Here is a 20,247-nt window from a genome sequence, read left to right as displayed (position 1 = left end):
AATAATTGTAACATTTACATTTGACATACTTGAAATTTACTTTTGTTTTTTTTCTGTTAATACAATTAAATATGTAATCTCTTGAATTTTAACAGTGTTTAGAAACTACATACATTGTTTTAAGCTAATCTTTAGTGTCCAGATAACTGTTGGAGGCCACAAATTATCTTTGTTATTACCATTAAATTTTAACTGTTAAGATTTAAAGACACAACTTTTTTTTATTCAAGCCTAATATAGGGAGTCTTGGCGTCCCTCATGGCCCCTCTGAGGAAAAGGTTGCAGTGGTTGCCGTCGATGACTGTGATGTGGCCATGGCTCTGCGTTTCGGGGGACAGATTGGGAACTACAGCTGTGCAGCCAGTGGTACCCAAACAGGCCAAAAGAAGTAAGTGTTTTCTTAAAGTAAACGTGAGACTGCTTTTTAAAACCCATTTTACAAGTGTGGCATATTTAGTGAATATTCAACAAGAATAAAAAAATTTAATAAAAAATAATAATAAAAAATAATTATATTTATATTTATTTATTAATATATGATTTTTAGATTATTGTTATTATGCAGAGTTAAATATAAATATTATTTTATTATTTATATATTTTATTTATCCCTTTGCTTTATTGACATCAGCACTCTGATGATAATAATAATTATTATTATTATTTAAAAAACATTTTGACCCAAACAGGCCAAAAGAGATAAATATTTTCTTAAAGTCAACATGAAACTTGCACAATACTTGCGTAGTGTGGCGTATTTAAGAGTGAAACAGCATATTCATAAAAAAATATATATATATATATATATATATATAATTTATTATTGATACTTATAATACTTGTTTATTTATTTAAAAATATATTTTTTATTGAAGCCCCCATATATTAAATATATCATGAAATTGCATGTTGAGGGCAGATTTCTTTTCTGGGTTGACGTATTTCCCTTTGAAATAGAACATCTAGCCTGGCCAATGCCTACAATCTTCTTTAACATCTTTTTATGGAAATATGTGACATTGCAGAAGTAAAATGGGTTGCAGAAGCTACAAAACATTGAGTTTTTAAGGAATTGTGATTTCATGTGGAGTTTTCATGTGGAGTTTGTGATCCCTTCCTGATAAATTGCACTTCCCAGTCTGTCAGTTCTGTCTCCCACATTCATTCATGTTTCCACCATCTAAAGCCCTCACGGACATGATATTGTGTGCTGAAAGGGAGAGTGTGACGGGACATAGGAACTTGAGTACACGAAGGCATGCTAACCACCGACGGGTGTTGAATAGCTGATCATTAAAGGAGATTACAGAGCATTCTGCTTCTCCCATTTCACTCCATTTTTCCCCTAATCTCCATCAATCTGCACTCTGTCTCACGTCAAACAAGTTTTATGGGCTCTACAATGGGAACACACTCTCGGCTTATCTACAGCTGGGATTTGCTATTGTAGGCTAATTGTCTCTCTGTGTGGAGAACAACACAGTGTTAGATGGTGGAGATCCTAGAGTTAAGTGGAGATATGGTCTGTAAAGCCTCTGAAATGCAACTGCTAGGGTAAGACCATATGCTTGCAGTAAGTGCTGACCCATAAACCTACAGATCTATGTGGATTTATGGTTCACAATATGAATTGTAAATTAAATGCACTGCTATCCGCCAGAATGTGAAGCCCAGATGCTGAAATACAAAACCGCAGCATATCTGGTGACAATAAAACTCTCAAATAAAACGAAATATTATTCTGAATTAAAAACACACTCCTTTTAATAGCTCTGCGCATTTTATTTCTAATGGTTCTTTCTTTTTTTTCTTGCAGAGCCTCCTTTGAAAATACAAGATTATTTTCATAATCTGATAGCCTTTCTATGAATGATAGACTATGATGGATATGATCATTGCTGCCAGATGTTGGCATATAATACTGGATAAATATCTGTTTTAAAAGAAAAAAGGCTATGAAGGGCATTAACCCAATTTGCCGGCATAGTAGAAACATCTTCACCCTTTATTCAAATATTATGAAAAATTTGTTAAAGATTTTCCAAACATATTGCGTAGTTGTGCTGGGAGTCAATGGTTTTATTTGTGTTAATGCAGTGAAAAATGCCAAATTTTGTGGACATAATTTTTGGCCAGACTATCATACAGAGAACACATGCAAAATTAGAGAGAACCAACAAAATATGAATAACTAATTATGTTGTAGTCAATGCATGTTTTTTGCATGCTATAGTTTTCCATTTTCGCCAAATAAATCCTCCTATTTTGATGGTTTAACTTGTACGGTCATTCAAAACAAATATCCCCTCCAGACATCACTATTGGCCACTACTGTATATATATATATATTATATATTGCGTGAACAATACTGAAGGAATAGTTTGCCCGAAAAAAGCGAATTCTTTCATCATCTTGTCCTTATTTTTATCCAAACCAGTATGTGTGGTTTCTTTGAAATGTGATGAATGAGGGTTGAAAGGATGGGGGGGGTTTTCTCCCTTTTTTTAAAAAAAAAAGGACAAAAAAGTACAATAAAAATAGCCACTCAACTCATTGTCATCTATTTTTTGCCTAATGGGCCTCAAGGTCTAGATATCTTGGGTCTAAACGCACATAAACATTGATTTATTTCCAATCTAATTTTCAAATGATTGGTTTAATGCCTGTAATTGTTATTATTCTTTTTTTTTTAATGCAACTGTATTATTCCATATAATGGAGAATGTTTGGAACTTGGGTTCTTGTATCCGTGGCTTCAAGAATCTTTCTGTTTGTGTGCAGGTCACTGGATCTTACCGGACCTTTGCTCCTGGGTGGCGTTCCAAACCTCCCTGAGGATTTCCCCATACAGAACCGAGACTTCGTTGGCTGCATTAGGAACCTGACTATCGACAGCAAGCCCATAGACATGGCCGGCTTCATTGCCAACAATGGCACCTCAGCAGGTTAGAAACTGTATAACAAGTGTTCATATCATTACAAATCATATCTACCCTGATTTTTTTTTAAATAATACATGTTCGAAGTACTATAAAAAAACAAACTCAAACTTTTAGAAACGTTTTGAGTTTATAACGACGTTATAGAAAAATGACAGTAAGAAAAACCCTGACAAAATGTGGCCTCTTTAAAAAAAAAAATTCTCACAGCACTGTTTCTTCAAAGAATGTTTTTCTTTCTTAGCTTTCCATTAAGCTGTCAAACTCCAACCCTTAATATTTAAAGTGCACTTTCCCTTTCTATTCAGGTTGTGCAGCAAAACATGACTTCTGTAGCCAGACTGTTTGTCTGAATGGAGGCGTATGTGTGAATAGATGGAACACCCACACCTGTAACTGCCCATTAGGCTACGGAGGAAAGAATTGTGAACATGGTAAGATAATCCTCTCTTTCCTACTCTTTTCTATACATCATTCTTCTTTTGACTTGATTTTGCTTAATGGACACAACACATAGACACACCTCCCATCTTTTGCCTGGATTTGCCCTTGGCCTCATACCAAAGTGTACACAAATCCAGTGACTCATACCTGAGACAGGAATCTATCTATCTATCTATCTATCTATCTATCTATCTATCTATCTATCTATCTATCTATCTATCTATCTATCTATCTATCTATCTATCTATCTGTCTGTTTATCTGTCTGTCTGTCTGTCTGTCTAAAGTTTTTTTATACTGTAAACCCATTTGAGTAAGTGCATCATAATCACAAAGAGTCCCCCTTAATGGGCAATGGAGATTTGAAAGAGTGAATGGGGTTGCAAATAGCTTAACATTTTCAGTGAGCTTAGTTTGACCTAATTTCTTGGAAGGAAACCTGGTTGAACACGCATTTTCTATTTATTTTTGCTTATCAATTGGATGGAGAGGTCACACCATGTTATGAGTCTACAAAAGACATTCAGGCTACTCTTTCAAAGCACACTGAGATCAGGTGCTCTGAAAACCTTCTTCTCCTCTGTAGGTGGCAAATCTCAATTGAGGAAAACTGAAGAGAAGGCCAGCTATGAATATCACTAATATTACTGTCACACTCCCAGGGTTATGTCTAAGATATATTACTGTTATTTCCATAAGTTCAGACCACGCTTAGAGAAAGTAAAATATTTGCCCTGAGGAAACTGGTGTGTAAGAACGTTTCACATTCCTGATTAAGAAATCTCCTGGATGACTGGAAACATTCCTCTGTCCGTGAATGATAGTTATTATTTGTGTGTCGGGACAGGAGGGAATATCAGAGTGATTCCCTCAGTGTGTGCTTGTTTTATTTAACAGATTTCAGTTAATAAAACAACTTTGTTTAGTCTGGATTGAAATTGTTGTCTGATGGTCTTCTTTCCACAGTTATGCCCGCCCCCCTGCATTTCGATGGCCACGCACTGGTGTCATGGAGTGAGACCGATATTACCATTGCCATTCCCTGGTACATGGGTCTTATGTTTCGCACCCGAAAAAGCACAGGCGTTCTGCTACAAGCCAGTGCTGGAGAGTTTTCCAAGATTAATCTTATGGTGAGTATTGCTTCAGTAATCCACCATGTTCAATCTTGTTTCCCAAGACATGTCTTTATTAATCAGACTGTGCTCTCATCCTTTTTTGTCATAGATTTCTCATATTCTTACTTTGTGTTTCCAGGTGAGCAACAGACACCTTCGGTTCCAGGTGTTTCTGGGTGTTAGACGTGTGGCCCTCTTAGATTTTCCTCAGGTTTGCGTGGACAACGGTGAATGGCACCATGTGCTTGTCGAGCTCAAGAGTGGAAAAGATGGCAAAGACATCAAATATATGGCTCTTGTGTCTTTGGATTATGGCGTGTTTCAGGTATATTATCTATTATCTATATTATTATGTATATTTATTTGTAGGCCACCTAAGTTCTGGTTCAAACACAAATAATGTTCAACTATGGGAATGCGGTGATGTGTGGACTTCGATTAAACCTTTCCGGTAACACTTAACAATAGATAATGTATTAACTAACATGAACTAACCATGAGCAATACATTTGTTACTGTATTTGTTAATCTTTGTTATCATTAGTTAATATAAAAAAAATTATTTTAAGCTAATTGCCAAAGCAACATTTATAATTTACATTTAGTTTAACATGATGTACTAAAATAGCTTAAACTGAAAATAATTATTATACTGTATATATATAAACAGTATAAAAAATGACAAAACAAAACATAAGTTATTAACTATAATTTAAATTATTATGAAAATGGTAAATACAAAAATAGAATCTAATTAAAAATACAAATAAATATATAATAGTATCTCAATGACACTAAAAACACTGTGGCTTTTATGTATTCTAATTGCATGCAATTATATCATATTTTCACACATTTTTTTACATAATTTGACAAATTACTTTATAAATAATGCACAAAATAATACATGGGAAAGATGCACACAAAACTCTTAGTTTGCATACACATTTATATAAAATGTTATTATTATTTATAATTATTATTTGTTTGAAAAGTGTTGAAGCAGCAGTAGATTTGAAGAATCCACCCCTTCAGTGTAATAATTAACATTTTTATGATAGATTTCCCATGCGTTTGCTGCAAAAGTAAATGATGGAATAAAAAAGTTTGAATGTGACCTTCACAAAATAAATGTGTGAAATCACCCTAGGTGAGTGCCTCTAGTTGAAGAAACACCAATAAAGGCATGTGGTTTGAGTTCTGATATTTCTGATATTGTTTTGATATATATAGAGGACAGTGGAGATCGGCAATGAGCTACCCGGGCTTAAACTGAGGAACTTGTTTATCGGGGGACTGCTTAAGAAAGACGGCACTGTGCAGGGAGGATTTACTGGCTGCATGCAGGTAGATCTCACATACAAGCACATTTTCTTACTTTAAAGGTGTGCATTGTCTTATTCACATGGTTACTTATTTCATGTGGTCATCTTATAGGGTCTGCGAATGGGTGAGACGTCCACCAACACTGCCAACATCAACATACGGCATGCGACACGAGTCCGGGCTAAAGACGGATGTAACGTACCTGATGCCTGTCTATCCAACCTGTGTCCAGCACACAGCCACTGTGGGGACAACTGGGCGTCTCACACGTGTGTCTGTGAGCCAGGTAACACCAACAGTTCTACATAGGAACTAAAACATTTTAGATTAGTAATGTAGTGGGGTCCAAAAGCTTGAGACCACATTTAAATTGGAATTAAATGTGGTTTATCATTAAAGCAAAAGGAGGACATACATAAGACATCCCTAAATTAGACTTTTAGAGCTTTGTGTATATGAGTAAAGATTTGAGTGTCTAGTTTTATGAATCTTTCTCAGTCTTTCTTTCTCTCTTTTCCTTTCCCCCAGGTTACTTTGGCAGAGACTGTGTGGATGCATGTCTCTTGAACCCTTGCGAACACACTTCCTCCTGTGTTCGAAAACCCAGCTCCAAACATGGCTACAGCTGCGAGTGTGGACACAATTTCTATGGCCAATACTGTGAGCGCAAGTGAGTGTCTCTCCTTCTCTTTGGTTCATTCATTCATTCATTCATTCATTCATTGCTTTTACTAAGGTTAGGGCTCAAAACAAATCCCTAACCCAAAATTTTTGCATGTAATTTTTTTGTCGGACATGAATGTTACCTCAGATTATGCATGTTATTGAACAGAGGGTTAGTACTTGATCAGACGTACCATTTTTGTCTGATTGATGATAAAATAGGGGTCATGTTAGTATTTGAAGATATAGTTCACCCTCATATCATTCCAAACCTGTATGACTTTCTTTCTTCTGTGGAACGTGGAATATAAAAGATATTTTGAAGACCGTTTCAACTGTTTCTGTTCATATAATATAAGTCAATGTGGTAAAACAACATTGGACACCCCATTGACTTTCATTGCATGGCCACAAAGAGAAAAAAACACTGGGACATTGTTTAAAATATCTTTATTTGTGTTCTGTAGAAGAAAGAATGTCATACAGTTTTGGAAATAATTGCAGAACATTAATTTTGGGTGAACTGTCCCTTTATGTTTAGATTTGGTTAGGATTAAGAAAATTGGTGGACTTTTAGTTAAAGCTCGGTGCATGCTTAAACACGCTTACTGACAACAGCTTTATTGTCTGATGGTCTGTTTCATGAACTGCCAAGGTTTTGTAAGTGGCGAAAGCTGTGATCACAGATGCTGGCAGTATTTGTGATGGTATTGTTACGATGATCCTTTAAATCTGGTCTTTCCTTTAATTCTGATATTTCCACATGTCCTTGACACCCACACTGTATCGCTTTCATTTATAATGCAACAAAATAAAGTAAAGCTCCGACTGCTGGAATGATCCAGTAATTGGCGAGTCTTTCATCCACTAAAGATAAACTGTTCTTTAGCAGAATCACTTGAGTTTTGAAAAAGTGAATTTTCTTTTAAATGTTCGTAATCTGTAAACTCCAAAAAATTAGATAATAACAAATAAAAGAATTTCCATGAGAGGAGAAAGACTTAAATTATAGGATTAAATATGTTTGAAATGATTTTGTTTCTGTTCCTTTAACCATGAGAAGATTCTCTTTTCAATGATCACAAAGGAAGCGGGCTTAGAATGATGTATTGCTTTCACACAAGCAAGCCTCGCAGTCAGAATCCACCGCTTTGATTTTACAGCTGAATTTTATTTCCAATTTCAAAGCAAATCCAATCAGTCTCAGTCCCCAATATAAGCTGTTTTGAGTCTCATTCTGTGAAGTTTGTAGTTTAAAGTGCACTATTGCATGATTTAATTTTTCTCTGTCCCCCTTTTCACTCTTTTTGTCGTGTGCGCACACACACAGAGGGGATCAACCTTGTGCTCACGGCTGGTGGGGATACCCGACCTGTGGGCCCTGTAACTGCGATGTCAGCAAAGGCTTCAAAAGGGACTGTAATAAAACCACAGGAGAGTGTAGCTGCAAGGTAAGCTGCAAGTGATCGCATGCTCCAGACTCTCAATAGAATGCGCAGAAACTGACGGGAAACCACTGACTTCTAGTTGTACAACAATATAAATATAAAGTGGACCGTGTGGCTTTTATTGTATTAAAGCGTTAGTTCACCCAAAAATGAAAATTATCACATAACTTACTCGCCTCGCCCTCAAGCCATCCTAGGTGTATATGACTTTCTTCTTTCAGCCGAACACAATCTGAGTTATATTAAAAAATATCCTGGCTCTTCCAAGCTTTATAATGGGAGTGAATGGTACCTTGAGATTTTGAAGCTCAAAAAAGTGCATCCATCCATCATAAAAGTATCTATCAATCTATATGGCTCCAGGGGGTTAATAAATGCATTCTGATGCAAAGCGATGTGTTTTTGTGAGAAAAATGTCCATATGTATAACTTTATAAACTATAATCGCTGGCTTATAATCGTATGGATTACTTTTATGATGGATGAATGCACTTTTTTGGGTTTCAAAATCTAAGGTACCATTCACTCCCATTACAAAGCTTGGAAGAGCCAGGATATGATTTAATATAACTCTGATTGTGTTTAGCTGAAAGAAGGACATAATTTACCTAGGATGGCAGTAACTTATGGGATAATTTTCATTTTTTCAACTCTTTAAGCACACTACTGTACAAAATTTGGAACCGGTAAGAAGCTTTTAAAAGAAAAGGCTTACCAAGGCTCCATTTATTTAAAAAAAAATACAGTAAAAACAGTAATACTGTGAAATATTATCACAAAATAAAAGAACTGTTTTCAATTTTATTATACTTTAATTTATTCCTGCGATGACAGCTGAATTTTTAGCATCCTTACTCTAGTCTTAAGTCACATGATCCTTCAGAAATCATTCTAATATGATGATTTGCTGCTCAAGAAAAAAATTATCATTGTTGAAAACAGCTTAATTTTTTTTTTTTTTTTTTTTTTTTTTATCAATACAGAGTTCAAAAGAACAGCATTTATTTGAAATACAAATCTGTCACTTTTGATCAATTGAATGAATTCCTGTTGAATAAAAGTATTCACTTCTTTCAAAAAATAAGTATCTTAGTGTACATTATTATATTTTGATCTCAGGTCCATGCTCACAAGATGCCATTATTTTCTCCTCCTCAATTTTTCAGGACAATTACTTTCGGCCTCTTGGTGGGGACACTTGCTACCCTTGCGATTGTTTTCACCTTGGAGCGCATTCGCGGACATGTGACCCTGTAACGGGCCAGTGCGCCTGTAAGATGGGCGTGGTGGGCCGTCAGTGCAACCGTTGTGACAACCCCTTCGCAGAGGTGACAGTCGGGGGATGCGTGGGTATGTGTGCTGTCAACTGGACAGGATAGCAGTTTACTGTTGTTGAGCTCATTTCAAAACTGGTCACAAAATTCTTGATAATTGAATAAATAAGGACAAAAAAATGAAAGCTGTTTACAATTTTAGCTTACATATGCATGCACAGTATGATGAAATGTAAGTGTAATACACTGTAATCATAAGCAGAATGCTTACAAGTCAGCATGAAGTACCTGTACTGACTGTGGGGTTAATTGAAGAAGAAATAATAGGAATGTGTTGCTCCTTAAAGGGATAGTTCACCCAAAACTGAAAATTCTGTCATCATTTACTCACCCTCTTTGTTAAACACAAAAGAAGATATTTTGAACAATGTCAGTAACCAAAGAGTTGATGTTGACTTCCGTAGTATTTTTATCCTACAATGGAAGTCAATGGGGCCAATTAACTTTTTGGTTACCCATATTCCTCAAAATATCTTCTTTTGTGTTCAGCAGAAGACAGAAATTCATACAGGTTTAGAACAACTTGAAGATGAGTAAATGATGACAGAATTACATTTTTTGGGTGAACTATTCCTTTAAAAGGCATTTTAATAAGGTCATTAAGACAAAGCAACAAGTGTTAGTGACACTAAATGACATCTGTTTTGCCATACTGTCCTTTCTCTCTCATTCTCACTCCATTTTTTTGTTATCTAGTGGTTTATGACGGTTGTCCCAAAGCGTTTGAAGGCGGTATCTGGTGGCCCCGGACCACGTTTGGTGGCCCTGCAGCCACAAACTGCCCCAAAGGATCCAGCGGTGAGTCTATACGGTCCTTAACTAAATCAAGAATTTACATAAACAACCAAAAGTTTGGACACACTTCACTGAATTTGAAACATTTAACATTTTTGTAGATAACTATATTAAATAAAAAATATAGACACAATTATATATATTATACAAATTAATTTAATTACAAAACTAAAATATTTGTTTAAAAATACATTATATATTTTATATAAAAATATAGTTAAATTTTTTTAATTATGTTTTATAAACAATTAATAATTAATAAATAAATAGATATTTTTGGTCACTACATAAATCCCATATTTCCATTTGTGTTTATTAATTTTAATGATTTTACTATAAATAAAAAAGTAGAAAATAGTACTTACAATAACAAAGGAGATGTGTGCAAACCTTTGACTTGTAGTATATGTCGGAATTTTCATCATTTTATTTATTTTTTTGTTGAATGATTTATCGATATATACATATTTGATATGTCTTTTGACAGGCACAGCTATCCGTCATTGCAGCGATGATAAAGGTTGGCTTCCACCTGAGCTCTTCAACTGCACTTCCCTCAGCTTCTCAAAGCTAAAGAAGGAGGTTTGTGACTCTTTTGTTGGTTGATTCAACATGGAATTTTATTAAACATTCTACGCCAGCTACCACAATCCTAGAAGTGACCAGTGTGACTACATTTGTGACTCAGAGTGAGGATCTTCATGCTAATTCTTCTCGAATGGACGGAGAAAGATCAAGAAGCCTTGCGGGGGCGCTGTATGCCTCCACAGACCACACGGATCATCTCTTTGGAAATGACGTGAGGACTGCCTACCATCTGCTGGCCAGTGTGTTAGAGCATGAGAGTCTGCAGCAGGGCTTTGAGCTCACAGCTACTCATGATACCGATTTCAACAGGGTAAAGCCTCCTCGAAGCCTTCACACACTTCCACAATCCCACAGTATCTTTCAGTATCTTCACATTCAAGCTCAGTCTAATGGGTTCTGCACCTCAGAGTATGATAGGAACAGTAAAAATTGTATTTAATATTTCAATTTTTTAGTTTTAACTCATTTTTTAAAGACAACTTTACTGGAACCAGATCTTCAAGGCTTAAGTTGGTTAAGATGGTTTTTGGATGGTTTTTTGTTGCTGGTCAAAAGTGACCTACTCTCTCAAAATGTTTTAATCAAGAAGGTCTACCTGGTTGACCTCACCAGTCTGATCAACCATCTAAACCATCTTGGACCAACTAATGACCAGTTAGACAGCTTTTAAAACCATATTTGAAATGCATGTGTGCAAAATATCTAGTTTTATTCACAGACACATTCAGATCTTCAGATCTGTCTTTAAATTAACTCATTTTGATTCATTTATTTTAATATATTTTAATAAATGTATTTTATAAATGTATTTTTGTACCTTATTTATTTTAGTAATTAATTGACATTAAAAAATGATGGGTGGTTATTATACAGTATTAATAAACGTTACTCTTGTTTGTTGTGGTAGAACATCATTAAAGCTGGAAGTGCCATTCTTGACCCAGTCAACAAGGAGCACTGGGAGAAGATACAGCGCTCTGATGGTGGGACGGCACAACTGCTGCACCACTTTGAGGAGTACGCCAACACTCTGGTACAGAACGTGAGGAAGACCTACCTGAGACCCTTCACCATCGTCACTGACAACATGAGTTAGTATTGCGTTCTCAGTCCTGTAGCTTAATTTTGAGTGTTTAGTGTAAAAATATTTACCATTTTTCTTCACATTCAAGTTGTTGCATTAGATTTTCTGGACTCCACTGCAAACCAAGACAAGATTCCTCGATTTCAGGAGGTTACGGAGGTGTTCGCAAAAGAGCTGGAGTCATCTGTCCTCTTCCCAAACTTGCTTTCAATGCCGAAAAAGAGCAAAGGTTCTCACCTCGAACTTATTTCTTTATATTATAAGTTGTAGACATAGAAATTAAACTAAACTTTCTTATGTCGTATTACCCTATAGATGCTGTTACCACAGAGCCTCCAGCCCAGATTGCATCAAATGAGTCTTTCATCAGCATGGATGGATCAAATATTGTTTATCTAACGCCGTCCATTAAAAAAAGACGCCATGCAGAACAACCTGATCCACCCGCTGTTGTAATGGTGATGATCTACAGGTCTCTGGGACGTCTCCTTCCCGAGAGTTACGATCCGGACCGCCGCAGTCTAAGGTAGGCCTTCAGCCTGGGATTTTACATACAAACAACAGATTTCCTTGACCAGGATATGCAATGCTATCATATATCATATTCAAATTCCCATTGGTGTGTCAGCTGATAATTGTTTTCATCCTGATAAATAGCCAGTTAAACATTTAAACAATAGAAAATTAAACATTATAAATGTGACTTGTGAATTTAGACAACATTATAATGTACAGTATGTAAAATGGATATTAATTTTTATTCAAGATTACATTCAGCAGTGTTATTAAATTATTAGTGTTTTAAAGATGACATTTAAGTGAGTGTAAAATGATGGTCAGTTTAATCTGAATGTAAAAATAGAGGAAATGAGCACAAAACAATGAAACATCAAATATGTACGGAAGCCCGTTTCTGCCACATAGAAAAAAAACCCTACATTGATTATGCCATAAATAGTCACAATTTAAATATAAAAAGGATGACAAGTCAGAATTATGACAGATAGACAAAATGATGAGATAAGAAATCCTAAGTATGACAAGTCATAATTATGATATAAAAGATCATAATTATGATATAAAAAGTCATAAGTATGAAGTCGAAATTGAGATTATATACATATATATATATATATATATAATTTACAAACGGATGTTTTTTTTTTACTTCTTATGTGCTGCCTGGAAATGGGCTTCAATAAATTCTAAATATCAGCCAACACGGATAAATAAAACATTTTCTAATATCGGCCGATAACCAATATGGAACCAATAGATTGTGTAGCCTTGATGACAATATCAAGAAAAAAAATCATTTGATATAATTTTGTTGTTGTAAATATATCTGGTGCTCTACACATCCCCAGACTGCCCACTCGTCCTGTCATCAACACACCTGTAGTGAGTGTGGTGGTCCACAGGGACGGAGAAGCCCTCCCCACACCCCTCCAAAGACCCATCACCCTGAACTTCAGGCTCCTGGAGTCCCACGAGAGGACCAAACCTGTGTGTGTCTATTGGAACCACTCCATCCCGTGAGTACTTAATGATTAATATTTGAATACAATATATTAGGAAAGCTCTACTTATGCTGTGATTGCAGAAAACATCATACATTTTTTTGTGTGTGTGTCTTCTTATTCGATAGGGTTTCTGGTGGAGGCGCCTGGTCTTCTAAAGGCTGTGAGCTGGTCTTCAGGAACTCGACTCACATCAGCTGCCAGTGCAACCACATGACCAGTTTTGCTGTCCTCATGGACATCTCCAAACGAGAGGTAGGACACAACCAGCTATTTTGGTTTATATGGAATTTTGCTAATATACAGCTAGCTAACTAGTTTTTCAACGCTGGTATCTCGTCCTTAGCATGGTGATGTTCTTCCTCTAAAAGTGGTGACCTACACCACAGTGTCCGCCTCTCTGGTGGCCCTCCTCATCACCTTCCTCCTGCTGGCCATTCTTCGCAAGCTGCGCTCCAACCTACACAGCATCCACAAGAACCTAGTGGCCGCCATCTTCCTCTCTGAGCTCATCTTCCTCACTGGCATCAATCAGACCGACAGTCCGGTGTGCAGATTTTCGTAATAGCAATAGCATAATTTTATTTTCATTTTGACGTTTCTGTGAGATACTTAACCTGTTTTTTTTGTCTGATGTGTAGTTTGTATGTACTGTTGTGGCCATTCTGCTACATTATTCGTACATGTGCGCATTTGCCTGGATGTTTGTGGAGGGGCTGCACATCTATCGCATGCTGACTGAGATGCGTAACATTAACCAGGGCCACATGCGCTTCTACTACGCCATCGGTTGGGGGATTCCTGCTGTTATCACTGGTATGAGACTCAGTTGCTCATAAAAAATGTTTAGTATAGGACCCCCAACATTTTGTTTTGAAGTTCTTTTAGACGGTTTGTGTGTTAAAGGTGCAGTAAGAAATTTCTGAGAAACACTGTTAAAAGTGGATCAAACCGAGCGCCACAACACACTTGTAGCCAATCAGCAGCAGGGGGCGTGTCCACTCATGAGAGAGAATGAGCAACAGGGAGATTTGAAGAAAGACTGTAGAAAGAGAGATGGCCGAGAGACATTGCAAACAAGATAAGGCCAGAGGAATATCACTGAAAAAAGAAGGGTTTTTATGATCAGGCGAGAGCTTTAGGACCCGCGTTAATATCAGAACAGCTTTCCAGCACTGGAGTGACCTAAATGAGAAGGCCTAAAAACGGACACAAGGTTGCATTGTTTTTGCTCCGACAGGACAGTTTTGAGTGTCATTGTTTGTCTGGAGTTGGTGTGCTGCTTTCGACTAACAAACAAACTCTTGCTTGTATAGACTCTTGTGTACTGTATGTTCATTTTTTGTTCTTCCTTGTCGTTCATTCTTAATCTTCGCTTTATTTTTCGCGAAGCATTATTTTGCTTTGCTTCAGCTATTATAAAGAGGTGTCCACTCTTGCATTGTGTGTTTGTGCATTTTGGGGGGCGGAGCAATGAAGAGAGGGGTGTGTTTGTTTGGGTTGATTTCAAATATCAACAGTGTTTCTCATAAATCACTTACTGCACCTTAAAGTAGAGGGGTCAGACCCCTTAAACCCCCTGTAATTTGCATCTTGATTGTATACTGTTGCTGATTATTTGTCTCTTGTCAGGTCTGGCTGTGGGTTTGGATCCTCAGGGTTATGGAAACCCTGACTTCTGCTGGCTCTCTGTCAACGACACTCTTATCTGGAGTATCACTGGACCAATCTCCATATTAGTGCTGGTCAGTTTAATCTCATTTAGCACAGTGTACATTTTCCATTCATTTTCTTTTCCCAACTGAAGTGTTTGGTTTTGACTAAATAATGAAAAACTATTTTTTTTTAACAGATAAATATAATCCTAATTGTGCTGGCAGCTAAAGCCTCATTTGGACGGCGCCAGCGCACAGAAAAGTCAGGAGCGATGTAAGTTCAGTGAGAGTTTGGTCAAACTGAACAATACTGAAATACAGAAGGCCTGAAGCAGGTAAAAGCCAATCATTTTCAACATTCTTCTTTGCTCTTGTGCAGCTCTGCTCTTCGAGTGGCTTTCCTCCTCCTGTTGCTCATCAGCGCCACCTGGTTGCTGGGTCTAATGGCAGTCAACAGTGATGTGCTTTCCTTCCACTACCTTTTTGCCTTCCTCAGCTGCCTACAGGTACATATGGTCATGTGAATTATGTACACTGTTTGTCAGAACAGTGGGACTTCTTGTCAAAGTTCTTAGAATGTCTCAGTTTTTAGAATATATATATATATATATATATATATATATGGAAAATGTAAGGTAAAATAAAATAAAAAGATGAGATAAAAATTATAATAAAAATATAGAAATGTAAAATAGAATACAATCAAGTCCAGTTAAATATTAAATAAAGTCAAGTTAGATTCAACTTTGCATTAATGACATAACTGTCAATGTATAATTAAATTATTTTAATAATAATTATGATATGATACTGAATATTAATATTGTTGCTAATAAAACAAACAATATAGAAATAAAAAGAAATATGTAAAAATAATAATAAAAATATTAAAATTTAAATACAATACAATACAATACAATGGAAAATAATTAATGGGAATTACCTAATAAAATATGGTTTATACAAACCATATGGAATTGGATTGCTCTCTTAAACCAACAGGTTTGCTTGTGTTTTACAACAAATGTGTGTCTAAGTAATTATTCAGTAATGGATTTTTCTTTCCAGGGCATTTGCATCTTCTTTTTCCACTGTATTCTCAATAAAGACGTGAGGAGGAACCTGAAAAGTGTCTTTACAGGGAAGAAACTGCCAGCTGAAGATCCCAGTACAACACGGGCTACTTTACTCACAGTCAGTTTGACACATACAAAAAAAAAAAAAAGTTAATTAAAAAAGTAACAGTTCACATACAGGCACAATTTATTTAGCGATGAAACGTTTACAGTGAATCTGTTCTTCTGTCGTTCCAGCGTTCTCTGAATGGTGACGTCTACTTGGAGGATGGAGGTCTATACCGGACCACCATCGGAGAGTCCTCTGTATCTCTAGAGAACTCTGTTAGATCAGGCAAGAGTCACAGCAGCAGCTACCTCGCGTCCACACTCAGGTAATACACCACAAGTGAATCATGATATGGGTTAACGCTTCACAATATGGTTTCATTTGTTGTTTCATTTTAAAAATTCTTATGTGAAAGAACTCCACACCTCCTCCTTAACCTCTTAAAACATGAATCATGTATCCTTTGAACTTCTGCAGACCATAGTGTTTCTTTGATATATGAATCGGTTTTCTGCAACATGCCCTAAATATATTGGGAATTAACTCATATGAAATCATTGACGTATTTGCCTGCAGCTGTGCTGGCAGCTGTTTCACTAACATATTTGCACCAATTATTACCTGTTATATTGTGCGTAAACGTCTCAAAGTAGCATTCGGTTTTTAGGTCACTCCACTGAATATCTTTAGATAAAACTAAGTACATTATGACTATCAATGGGGCCACTTTAGCCATATTTATGACTCAGATTTTTGTTTACCATAACCACTGACAGAGCCCTTCAGTATTGTAAATGGTGTCCTAATTCACAGCACAGGGTCATGTGTTACATGGATCACATATTGGATCTAATGTGTATTGATTCATCTCTCAAACGCACATTCTACTTACTACAAAATGTACTGGTAAAGCATATGACATTTTCAGAGAACATTTTATTAGCTAGTGATGAAAAAATTCTGGTTGTCATATTTGTCATATTGCTATATTTGCAGCTGCTGCATTTGTGAAGATTTCACTTATCAACTTACTGTCATTAAATAACTTTAGTGTGACTCTGCAACAAACTCTAAATATTTAATACATAGTTTTAATGTTGTTTTCACACAGGGAGAAGAAACACAGCATATCGTCTAATGGTGGAAAAGTGGGACATGATGAAGGAGACTTGTCACACTTTTTCCATAAGAGTAAAAAGGCAGAAGGTGAGGGAAGATACACTTTAAAACACAACATACACAGACCATTGAAGGGTCCACTGGTGTCATACCTTTTGTTCCATAGGAAAATTCAAGAACTTTAATAAGCAGCCATATGCTAAAAGCTCTTCTGTTAGTTAGTAGTCACTAGGAGAGCATCAGCAAAAAACAAACAAACAATGAATTATGGGTAAACTAGTGCACTTCTGTGATCAGAGGCTAATTCTTGTGTTGTTTCTATACAGACTCAGATTCGGACAGTGAGCTCTCATTGGATGAACACAGCAGCTCCTACGCTTCCTCCCACTCCTCGGACAGCGAGGATGAGGCCAGGCACTCCAAGACCAAATGGAATAACGAGAGAACGCCCATCCACAGCACTCCTAAAGGTGCCTGCGACCTCTTCTCTGACCTCTGACCTGCTCTTTTACATGGTTTATTCAAGCAAACACTAAAAAGATTTAGATATATAGTTGTCAGTCACCAGAAGATATTCATTCCTGACATAAAATATCTCAAATTCATTTTTAAATTTGGATGTTAGATAACTGTACCCATGTTGTTCTGCAGTTGATGCTGTGTCTGGTCATGGGAAGCAGTATTGGCCCGTGGAGCCGCCCACAGCCAGTGAAAGTGAGGATACGAGGGGTACTGAGAAACTGCGGGTGGAAACTAAAGTGAATGTGGAACTTCATCAAGGGAATAAACTAAACCAAAATGGAGATGTGTCTCAAAGTGAGAGTCCACCCAGTCAGCCAAACAGCAACCAGCTACCCAGAAGAGGTGAGCGACAACACATGTATACATATATTTTATATTTATTTATATTTTTCATTTAAAATAAGAGAATGAAACCATTTTAGTACTTTAAATGTAAAAAAACAATCAATTTTCTTCATGCTTACAGAAGATTGTATTTTATATATTTTATAATATTAAAATAATAGATAATAGGCAACGTATATTATATTATATTATATTATATTATATTATATTATATTATATTATATTATATTATATTATATTATATTATATTATATTATATTATTGCTTCACTTTTATTAGGCATTTTAAAGAACAAGATCACATATCCACCCCCACTGACGGACAAGAACATGAAGAACCGCTTGAGGGAGAAGCTCAGCGACTACAACCCACCCCAGATCCCCCGTAAGACTCCATCGGTGGGGTCAAACGAGGGCGTTCGCTCAGGAACCGAGGCCAACAGCATCGTCATCAAGCCACCTCCATTACCTCGCCAGCCTGCGCTGAACGGGATCGCTGTGGAGCTCGGCACCAGCCACGTCTCCCTGGCGGACCAAGACTTCCATTCCGAGTGAGTTGGATGTCAAATGCTGATCATTCGAATTTATTTGGTCACGTTCTGAATGTAACACCACTCTGTGTTTCTCTTGTTAGTGGCAGCAATGAAACTTCAATCTGAGTCTTCACTGTGAAGGACGTTGAATGAACTGGAAGGGTTTTGAAGAATCTCCCTACTAGTATTAAAGCACAACATGGACATGCTCTGAAGTTGTTTTTAGTATTTTCTAAAGGTTCGATTAATACAAATGGAGTCTGGGCACTTTGTATCCCAGCATTCCAAAGCACTACGTTGCCCAAGTTCTGCTGGATGGGGACAGAAGGTTTTCGTCGAAATGGATAAAGTTGATCTGGAGCTACTAAAATAAAGACTTTGATATTAATAAGCATTTGTACAGTTTATTCCAGAATTCATCAGTCATAAACAGATGACTTATGGTGTGTAAGTAATGTTTATAGTTACATTTTGTATTTTAGATGTGTAATAGGGTTGTTTGTAAAATTGTACAATAGGGTTTCATTGCGATGCCAATACTGGATATTTATGTTTGACTTGTTTACTGTGGTATTTTTACAGCACTGTTTTGAATGTTTATATTGTTTTTTATATATATATTGTGCATTTTTAAGAACTAGCAGTTGTAGCTTAATTTGTAAATTTGTTGAGGTTTTCTTTTCCCCCCCAGTTTCTTATGAATTATTAGTATGAAAATGTCCATCATACACATTGTCTGTCATTGGATCTCTGTATTGGGTTCAATGGGCAGTTGTGTTTTTACACTGATTACCTCTGACAGTATTTTACAGCTTATGTTCAGCATGTCTTAATGTCTCTGCCAGTGCTGTACATAGAAAAACAGTATTTTATTATGTTTGCTCTGCATCTAAATTACCAACAGAGAATCAAAGGATTCCTAAAGTGCCTGTCATCTATAATCTCTGCCAAACCTCTTATGTAAATAATATATAGATGGAGAAATTCAGGGACTATTATTATTTTTTATTTTTTATTACTCATGTTAAATTTCAATCTATGTGAAAGTGATGTCAGGTCAGTAACTATGTAATCTGTAATAGTTTAGAAGCATTTATTGATCGGTTGTCCTTAACTGAACAAACATTATCATCACATTAAATGTGTATCCATGAAATACCTCCATTACTTGTCAAAGCTCGTAGACATTAGATTCCAGCATGTAAAATAAGGTATTTATATTTGTACTATTCGCACTGATAATACATTTTAATATTGTAAATAAATGAATTAAAAAAATGTAAGTAAAACTCTTTTATTTCTGCTATTATGACATTTTTTTTTTAAAGAAATTATTACTTTTATTCAGCAAAGATGCATTAAATTGATCAAAAGTGACAGTAAAGACATTTATGATGTTACAAAAGATTTCTATTTAAAATAAATTGTTCATTTGAACGTTCTATTTATCAAAGAATCCTAAAAAATGTATCGTGGTTTTCACAAAAATATTAAGCAGCACAACTGTTTTCAAAACTGATAGTAATTTTTTAGAAAAAAAATGTTTCTTGAGCAGCAAATCAGCATATTAGAATGATTTCTGAATGCATCACAGGAATAAATTACATTTCGAAATATATTTGAAAAGTTCTTGTTCTAAAAAATATTGTAATATTTAAATTTGACTGTTTACCAATGTAACACCTCCAAA

The 20,247-nt window shown here is 36.0% G+C and overlaps 1 protein-coding gene across 1 annotated transcript in view; it reads left to right on the top strand.

Annotated features, from left to right (window-relative positions):
* The window catches only part of celsr1b (cadherin EGF LAG seven-pass G-type receptor 1b), a 44,277-nt gene extending 24,449 nt beyond the window's left edge, over nucleotides 1-19,828 (top strand). The window contains exons 6-35 of the mRNA XM_079859898.1: nucleotides 231-388; nucleotides 2,783-2,946; nucleotides 3,249-3,374; nucleotides 4,350-4,516; nucleotides 4,641-4,826; nucleotides 5,735-5,848; nucleotides 5,939-6,113; nucleotides 6,356-6,497; nucleotides 7,821-7,941; nucleotides 9,105-9,288; nucleotides 9,969-10,070; nucleotides 10,555-10,649; nucleotides 10,756-10,965; nucleotides 11,563-11,746; nucleotides 11,828-11,968; nucleotides 12,055-12,265; nucleotides 13,107-13,274; nucleotides 13,388-13,514; nucleotides 13,606-13,806; nucleotides 13,901-14,075; nucleotides 14,892-15,004; nucleotides 15,112-15,188; nucleotides 15,294-15,420; nucleotides 15,983-16,108; nucleotides 16,228-16,364; nucleotides 17,151-17,245; nucleotides 17,485-17,628; nucleotides 17,810-18,022; nucleotides 18,305-18,575; nucleotides 18,659-19,828. Of these exons, the coding sequence (XP_079716024.1) occupies nucleotides 231-388; nucleotides 2,783-2,946; nucleotides 3,249-3,374; nucleotides 4,350-4,516; nucleotides 4,641-4,826; nucleotides 5,735-5,848; nucleotides 5,939-6,113; nucleotides 6,356-6,497; nucleotides 7,821-7,941; nucleotides 9,105-9,288; nucleotides 9,969-10,070; nucleotides 10,555-10,649; nucleotides 10,756-10,965; nucleotides 11,563-11,746; nucleotides 11,828-11,968; nucleotides 12,055-12,265; nucleotides 13,107-13,274; nucleotides 13,388-13,514; nucleotides 13,606-13,806; nucleotides 13,901-14,075; nucleotides 14,892-15,004; nucleotides 15,112-15,188; nucleotides 15,294-15,420; nucleotides 15,983-16,108; nucleotides 16,228-16,364; nucleotides 17,151-17,245; nucleotides 17,485-17,628; nucleotides 17,810-18,022; nucleotides 18,305-18,575; nucleotides 18,659-18,683 (4,479 nt within the window). The 3' untranslated portion in view covers nucleotides 18,684-19,828. The remainder of the gene's footprint in view (nucleotides 1-230; nucleotides 389-2,782; nucleotides 2,947-3,248; nucleotides 3,375-4,349; nucleotides 4,517-4,640; nucleotides 4,827-5,734; nucleotides 5,849-5,938; nucleotides 6,114-6,355; nucleotides 6,498-7,820; nucleotides 7,942-9,104; nucleotides 9,289-9,968; nucleotides 10,071-10,554; nucleotides 10,650-10,755; nucleotides 10,966-11,562; nucleotides 11,747-11,827; nucleotides 11,969-12,054; nucleotides 12,266-13,106; nucleotides 13,275-13,387; nucleotides 13,515-13,605; nucleotides 13,807-13,900; nucleotides 14,076-14,891; nucleotides 15,005-15,111; nucleotides 15,189-15,293; nucleotides 15,421-15,982; nucleotides 16,109-16,227; nucleotides 16,365-17,150; nucleotides 17,246-17,484; nucleotides 17,629-17,809; nucleotides 18,023-18,304; nucleotides 18,576-18,658) is intronic.
* Nucleotides 19,829-20,247: the final 419 nt, after the last annotated feature.

This window comes from Squalius cephalus, assembly GCF_949319135.1.
Source record: "Squalius cephalus genome assembly, chromosome: 23".
In the NCBI taxonomy this organism is placed as follows: Eukaryota; Metazoa; Chordata; class Actinopteri; order Cypriniformes; family Leuciscidae; genus Squalius; species Squalius cephalus.
Note: the sequence above shows the minus strand (reverse complement) of the source record. Positions and strands in the feature narration are given on the sequence as shown.